The sequence below is a fragment of the Echinops telfairi genome, unplaced genomic scaffold, assembly GCF_000313985.2.
Source record: "Echinops telfairi isolate 266 unplaced genomic scaffold, ASM31398v2 ScPeMD7_9;HRSCAF=40, whole genome shotgun sequence".
NCBI lineage: Eukaryota > Metazoa > Chordata > Mammalia > Afrosoricida > Tenrecidae > Echinops > Echinops telfairi.
The window spans coordinates 45,160,248-45,168,458 of record NW_022103906.1 but is presented as its reverse complement, the minus strand read 5'-3'; the positions used below and the strand labels follow the sequence as shown (position 1 = coordinate 45,168,458).

The following is an 8,211-nucleotide window of genomic DNA, read 5'->3' as shown; positions in this document are numbered from 1 at the left end:
TTCAAATACATCTATTCTTCTTCTTTGGGCTTCCTTATTCAATGTCCAACTTTCATATGCATGTGAGGTGACTGAAAGTACCATGGCCGGGGTCAGATTCACTGTAGTCCTTAAAGTAAAATTCTTGCTTTTCAATACTTTTAAGAGGTCAGACATAGTCAGAGCTTATTATAGAAACTTATATTTTCAGATGAGAAAACAAAGTTAAACTAGATTTTTCTACGAATACAATTCCCATTACATGCAAAATGGTAGCAATTTATCTGCAGTCAATGGCATATTGCGGTATCTGTCGGGCTTCTAACTGCAAGATCAGTGGTTTGAACCCACCAGATATTCGATGGGATAAGGATGAGGCTTTTTGTACCTGTAAAGATTTACAGCATTGGAAATCTAGAGAGTAGTTCTACTCTGTCATATAGGGTTGTTAGCAGTGGGAATTAACTCCATGGTAATTAGGTGGGTTCTTTATTCTTTGTTATAAGGAAGTTACATGGAGAAAGTTCTCAACAGTGTCTGTGAGTTCCTATTCATTTTATATATCATATAAGGGAATGGAACATTCAAGAAGTGCTTAGAAAATACCTATGCCTTTTAATCCTGACAATGCTGCAACAAAAATAGAATTTTAGACTAACAGAACTGAAGCAAAACTAGCAAGATTAACTAACCAGTAATTGTCAGAGATGTGATTCAAGCCCAGGCTTGTCTGCCTCTCAATCTTTGTCCTTCTCATGATGGTACAAGTACAGCTCTCATGGAATGGTGTTTAGCCACAGAGAATTAGGTAATGATATCTGCCCTTTCATGTTTAGAACTCATTAGTCCATATAATCCTGAAACTTATAAATACTTAATGATAAGTACTTTTAGTACTGCCCACTGGGGGGCAGAAAGCAATTTCCAATTGATTGAATGGCCTCTCGGACATGGTTTACCAGTAGTGTCAGGCAATTCAGCCTTTTTATCTCTACCAGTAGACTTCGTTTATTCTGCATTGATGGACACAATAGATGGATCTTGAATCAGGGTGAAGATTCCTATTTCTTCCCATAAACTATAAAGAATTGGGCCATCAGGTGAGAGATTCCCTCTGCCTCCCGTTCAGTGAGAAGGAAGGTGAATTGTGGGCATCTTGGGAGTCATGCTGGTTCATCACCCATCTCCCCAGTGCTATTCTGGTGCTCTGCATTAATTAGTTAGGAATTAAAACTGGGGGAATGTGTGCTGTGGACTGATTTTAATTGCAACAACGGAGTTTTTCCTATCCCGGCATACTTTTTGTTTAGTGCCTGCACTGAACACTGACACGTGTTTATAAGACAGATGGATAATGTTAGAGTTATAATCTGTAACCAAAGATTAGATTAAAAAGAAATGCCACTTATTCTATTATGTTCCTGACCTTGTTGTAAATAATGGGTAGTCTCTATTTTTAAATGAAGTCACCTATTTAACTGGAGACATTTTAACATCACACTAATTATATTTAATAATGGACATTGCAATAACAATTTATCATTGGTTAAATATTTTGCAACGCTAATGTTTTGCTTGTTCCATCTAACTCTCCTTTTTTCTTAAAACATATAATCTCTATCTGTGTCTACTCTATTGGAATAATGCTATTTGTATATACTTCCATAATGTTTCCGTTTAATAGTAAATGGGAGGAATAGCATTGAGACCCTACATGTCCATTTGTTTATATCGAGTGTAAATGAAAGTGCCCTGGTGACATAATGAGTTATGAGTTGGGCTACTAAACACAAGGTGAGCAGTTCAAACTCATCACCACTATGTGTAAGAAAGACAAGGCATTTGTTCCCGTACAGGTTTACAACCTTGGAAAACGACAGCGACAGTTCTATTTGCCGGTCAGGTTCAGTGTGGGTCAGAATTGACTGAATGGCAGGGTAGAATCTCTGAGAGATAAGTGTAAAGGAAATGTTACATGTAGGTCCTAATCCTAACAATGCAATTCACTAGTCTGTGGCCTTCCATGAACAGTGTTTAGTTTCATAAGTTACTATATTTAGGGACTAGGTTAAGGCTTCTTTAACCTCAAAATTCAATGACTCTAACAGTTCTGAATAAATATGGATTTTACCCTATAATGCCCTCCCAGTAGAGTAAATATAACAGAGTAAATAAATATATCTCAATATTTTCATTTGCATTGCTTTAATTCATTGTTATAACAATATAACATTTAGAGACTTTGAAAAAGGACAAAACATCATCACTCATGCTTTTAGGACCCTTCCAGTTTGATCCCAAAATAACCGTCTTTGTGGTTCCAGGCACATGAGTACACCCACATACAGTTTATTTGGTGACAATCAGTGTGTAGATATGCTTGTGTACCAGTTAAAACAGTTCCCATGGATCATGGTCACTGACCCTGTGTTAAATACTTTATATGTCAAATCATTTTATCCTCACAAGAATATGTGAAATTGGGTGCACTTTTCCAATCTATTAGATGAAGAAATCAAAGCTTACAGAGTTTAAATCATTGGAGGCCACACAACTAGTTAAGTGGTGAAGCTGAGATTCAAATTCATGTGAATTGTATTTCAAACTCTTCCTTTTCACTACTAGCTTATCTTTCCTTTTTGGACTTAACCTGAGAGTTTATATTTTCACAATTATTATTATTTCATATTCTGAAAGTAGATGAATTAAATCTAATTAAAGAATACTTTGTTATTGGACTCTAAGCTGCTTCTGGATCAGGCTATTATGAATAAAAAGGTAAGAAGCTTCTTCTTGATAAAGGTTTTTCCATCATTTGGATTATTTTCATTTGTTAAAATTCCAGAAATATAGTATATCAAAGGATATGAGTGCTTAGTTACTTTTAGTATATATATTGCCCCAATCCACTGTCATTGAGTGATTCAGACTCATAGTGACCCTATAAAGGGTTTCCAAGGCTGTAAATCTTTATGGGAGCAGGTAACCTCACCTTTCTTCCATGAAGTGGCTGGTGGGTTTGCACTGACAACCTTGTAGTTAGCAGTTCAACACTCATCTGACAATGCTATCAGGGTTCCAGGTTATTATAAAAGCTGGTACTAATTTACATGGTATCAGTTTTTCTAGCATTCGAGCCGCCAGGCACATGCTTAATACTCTGACATAAACTTACTCAACAACTCATCTCACTGCCATGGAGGCGCTCCTGACTCAGTGACTCTAGCTTATGAATATGACTCATGACAGTGGACAAAAGTATAGGTCTAGGCAGAGGAAAGACCAAAAACGTTGCTGAAGAATAGCATCTAAAGTGCGTGCTAGCAGTCATGGTTTAATGTGTTTTGCTTGCTTGTTTTGGGGTGCAGGAGAGTGTTGTGGGTGCAACAGAGGATGAGAGGATCAGCTATAAATGAAAATGAATAAAACATGGTAATAAATTTAGTCTAGGTTAGGACAAGACCTAAGAGTAGAGATAATGACTCAGAAAACCAAACTCACTGCCATTGAGTTGATGCCAACCCTATAGGCATCTAAAGAACTACCATGGTAGAACTACTCATGTAGGTTTCAGAGACTATAACTCTTTATGCGAGTAGAAAGGCTTATCTTTCTCCTGCAGAGGGCTGGTGGTTTTAAACTGCTAACCTTGCAGTTGACAGTCCAATCCATAACCACTACCTGTGCTAATAGGAGGGGAAATTAATAGTTGGCACTTACTGAGCTATTATCATTGCAATTTTATAGAGAAACTGATATAGAGTGGTTAAATAATGTGTCCATATATACATAGCTTTTAAATGCTTAGTAGCCTTGGTGATATCAGTGTTTATGCATTGGGTATCGATCTGCAAGATCAGCAGTTTGAAACCACTAGTTGCTGAGTGGGAGAAAGATGAGGCTTTCTACTCCCTTAAAAAGCTAGTCTTGGAAACTCACAGTAGCAGTTCTACCCTATCCTACAAGGTGGCCCACCATGCATCAGAATCAAGTTCATAGCAGAGTTTTGTAAATGGTTGAGATTGAATTCCAACTCTGGCCGTCTGATCCACTATTTAAAAATGGAGAGCTAACAAAAATTTAAGATTGATAAATTTATAATGAAAAGTGAATTGATTTGTGGATCCCAAAGACATCAAATAGGGAGGTCAAAGGGGGAATACTGGAGAGTGAGGAGTGCACTAAAAATAATTATAGTTATGTTTTGTTGAGGTTCAGAGAGTTTGTATATATTAGCTCATTTAATCCCAATAATTCGGAGGCAAATATTAATTTAGTTCTCTTTTTCAAGATTAAAAGACATACGACAAACAACACATTCTCTGCTTGGGTTGCGCGCGTTATACCTCAAGAGATGGTTCTTAGCAAGTTAGGAAAATCGAAGGAACCTTGGCCACGAGTAGAGCAGGTTTAGGCACGCAGGCTGAAAGTGAGGAATGCAGGGAAAATTTCCCATTTCGGAAACGGCCGGGTCCAGCTTTCGAATCTCCCCCGCCGGCCCGCCAAAACGTCACAAAGCCCGCCTCCCAGACACAAGCCACGCCCCCATCCGTGGCCGTTCTCGGAGTTCCCAATGCATCCCTCCTTCCTTTGCGCTCCTCCTCCCTGGCCTAGCATCGCTTCCTGTGCGCTGCGTGCTGATTGGCTCGGAGGGCGGAAGTGAGGGCGGGCGGTGCGGCCGTTGCCGCAGTGACAGTGCTGGGGGAGCCCGAAGATGGCGGCGTCGCGTCGCTCTCAGCATCATCACCACCATCATCAACAACAGCTCCAGCCCGCCCCAGGGGCTTCGGCGCCGCCGCCGCCACCTCCCCCTCCGCTCAGCCCAGGCCTGGCCCCGGGGGCCACCCCAGCCTCCCCGACGGCTGGGAGCCTGGTCCCCTTCGCCTCCCCGCGGCACGGCCTAGTACTGCCGGAGGGGGATGGCACTCGGGATCCGCCCGACAGGCCCCGATCTCCGGACCCGGTGGACTCTACTAGCTGTTGCAGTACCACCAGCACCATCTGTACCGTCGCCGCCGCTCCCGGGGTCCCGGTGGCCTCTGCTTCTCCTGCCGTCGGGGTCGCTTCCCCCGCCACCGTCGTGGGCACTACCAATTCGCCGTCGTCGTCCTCTTCCCCGACGTCTTCCTCCTCTTCCTCGCCGTCCTCTCCTGGATCGAGTTTGGCGGAGAGCCCGGAGGCTGCTGGGGTTAGCACCACCGCCACCTTGGGGCTGGGGGCGGCGGGACCTGGACCCGGGGTCCCAGCCGTGAGCGGGGCCCTGCGGGAACTGCTGGAGGCCTGTCGCAATGGGGACGTGTCCCGGGTCAAGAGGCTGGTGGACGCTGCAAACGTGAATGCCAAGGACATGGCCGGCCGGAAGTCTTCTCCCCTGCACTTCGCTGCAGGTCAGAGACTTTCTGAATTGTTCATTAGGCGTTTGGGGCTTGGGGCCGGGGGTCTCGGTTGGGAGACAGAAGTGAGTCAGTGGCTGGGACAGCACGGGGGCGTGGCTGTAGTTCTTAGAATCTGGACCTGAGGAGGTTCCTTTCTTCCCTCTGCCCGGCCGACGGGGGCGTGGTGGGCAGGGAGGGTACTGTGTGAGCCTGTTCTTCTGAGTTTCCACAGGGATGCTAGTACTCAACTCCAAACTCTCTGTAGAGGTGGTCACTTTACCACGAGTGTCCCTTACCTGAACGGTTTAGTTCTAAATGTGTCGGAATCAAGCCAGATTTGAGCAGCCTTCGAATTTTCGTTGGTTTGCTTGTTTATTACAGTGACCACCAGGATGTGCTCCCCGAGGAAAGGCTAGCCCAAAAGTTAAATGCAACTCAACAAGTGCTTAAGTGTCTGTTGCGGTTTTATTAAACCGATGGAAGGACCTAAGTGACGTTTGTGGAACACTTCGTTCTCTTAGGAAGTTTACAGTGTAGTTGGAGAGGCCAGAATAATTCTGTGTGAGGCAACTGGAGAAGAACATTTGGGAATTGTATGTGGTGATGGAAGAAATAAAACAGCCTTTGACGTTCTGAACACTGCTTTTTATTAGTTGTCTCACACCTGCTCTTCTCTTCGCTGTTTTCACTTACTGTTGGGTAAAAATAAGAGTGGTGGGAGACTGAGGAGAGACATCTGACACATAATAAGTTCTCCCCCCAAAAGTGCTCATTCCAGAGCCCTGGATCCCACACACTAGTCTTTGCCTTTGCTTTTTTAAAGCAGGAATTGAGAATTGTCTTTTAAAAACACTTAAAAAAATACAGAGAAAGCAAAAGCAAAGAACCCAAATCTCAATGTTCTAATAATAGTTTAAAATACAGTAGACATTTTACATTAGAAGTGCATCTTTGTAATATAGAATTAAAATAGGACCAAAAGATACAAAATGATGAAAAAGCACCGCACACGCTCACCTGTGGGATGTCACCTGAAAGATACTCTCTTAAGTTTCTTCCTATGTGTCTGAATGTCTGTCACTCCTTCAGTTTGTTTGTTAATAAATCAAAAGTTTCAGGGAACAACTTTCTATAGTTATAAGAGATTACTTTGACAATTCATTTCATTTTTTTTTAGCAAATGCTGTTTGTGACCTAATGATAGAGCAATTTGAGTAACACAGAAAATCATTATTAGTCACTAGATCAATTTTTGATGTATAAACACTACAGTGAATGGAATTGTAACCAGCTTCCTTCCACTCCCAACATTCAGCGATGTTGCTTATTTCATATGAAGTAGCATTTCTTCATCTTTAGACTAAATAAAAGATCTAAGTGATTTTATAAATCAACATACATTATTTACTTTTGCACAGTCTATTGAAAATTTTAGCATTTAGAAGTTTACCATTTTAAAATATGCAATTTCTCATACCTTGTTTGAAGCATTTGCTAACAAATGATAACAAAGCAAAACAAAACCTCAATCCTCAACTCCCTGTCATTGAGTTGATTCTGATGCACAGGGACCTTGTAAGACAGTAAGTAGCCTTTGGGTTTCCAAGAAAGCCTTCTGTAACTTTCTCCCTTGGAGGCTTGGTGGTTTGGGGCCCAACATGTATAACCCATTAATGCTATCAGGACTCCAAATGATGGCTGCTTATCATTATTTGTTTAATGAAGTACTTATTTAGGATTAGTCACAAACATGAATTATGAGCAGTGTTTTTCTTCAAATCCACAGGCTCTTAGGTTTGCCATGATAGTTTACATTTTTTGGAGTTTTATGTGAATAGTTTACATTTTTTTGAGTTTTATGTGAATCCAGATAAGCAATAAAATAGTAAAACAGGAAAATCGTCATGTGATTATTTTGTAGTCATGTGAATTAAAAAAAAACCCCACCTTTTAAAAAAATCATGTGGAAAACACAAAATACAGTAACAAAGGTTTCCATTCTAAAGCCAATACCTTCTAGTTACCGTATATACTCATGTATAAGCTGAGTTTTGGGGCACATTTTTAATGAAGTTTTTGTGGTAAAATTAGGTGCCTCGGCTGATATTCGGGTTGGCTTATACTTTATATACGGTAATTTACCACACTATCATATTTTTATAGATATCATTAAAGTTTTGCTTAATCTAGTCTTCTCCATCATGTAATAATGAGCAATGCTTTTCTTCTAAATCACTGACTGTACTACAATCATTGCTTTTTATTTTATTTTTGAGTTTTATGTACAGACTGAGTTGTTGGATATGGTCAAGTGAGTTTTGACTCATAGTACCCCATGTAACAGAGTAGAACTGTCCCGTAGGGTTTCTTGGCTGTGGTCTTTACGGGAGCAGATTGTCAGTTCTTGGTGCTGTGGATACCATTGGGTGTTCGCCCTGCTATTCTTTTGGCTATTCATGTGTTTAACCATTTATGCCACCAGGGCTCCTATAAATTGCATAGCTAAAAGTAACTTTACGATAGCTCTTAGTTATCTTAGTATGCTAGTTGTTGAATTTCTATGGGATAACTGTTTGGAAGGGAGAACATGATTACAATCCCTTAGGTGGAAAAGGCCATTTGTTTCACAAATACTGGCAGATAGTGTTTTACCCTCAAGGACTTTGCAGTTCAGTGGGGATGATTAACAGTCACCCAGTGTATTACCTAGAGTGATAGGAAAAGTACATTACAGTGAACCCTCGTTTATCGCGGTTAATCGGTTCTAGACTCTACCGTGATAAATGAAATTCCGCGAAGTAGGATTCCTTATTTGTAAATCAAATATTTTCGTAGTTAGAGCATAGAGGACATGAAA

The 8,211-nt window shown here is 41.1% G+C and overlaps 1 protein-coding gene across 1 annotated transcript in view; it reads left to right on the top strand.

Moving 5' to 3' along the window:
* Window positions 1-4,693: 4,693 nt before the first annotated feature.
* Window positions 4,694-8,211, top strand: part of TNKS (tankyrase) — a 209,828-nt gene continuing 206,310 nt past the window's right edge. Inside the window, exon 1 of the mRNA XM_004696189.3 lies at window positions 4,694-5,366. Coding sequence (XP_004696246.1) covers window positions 4,694-5,366 — 673 coding nt within the window. The remainder of the gene's footprint in view (window positions 5,367-8,211) is intronic.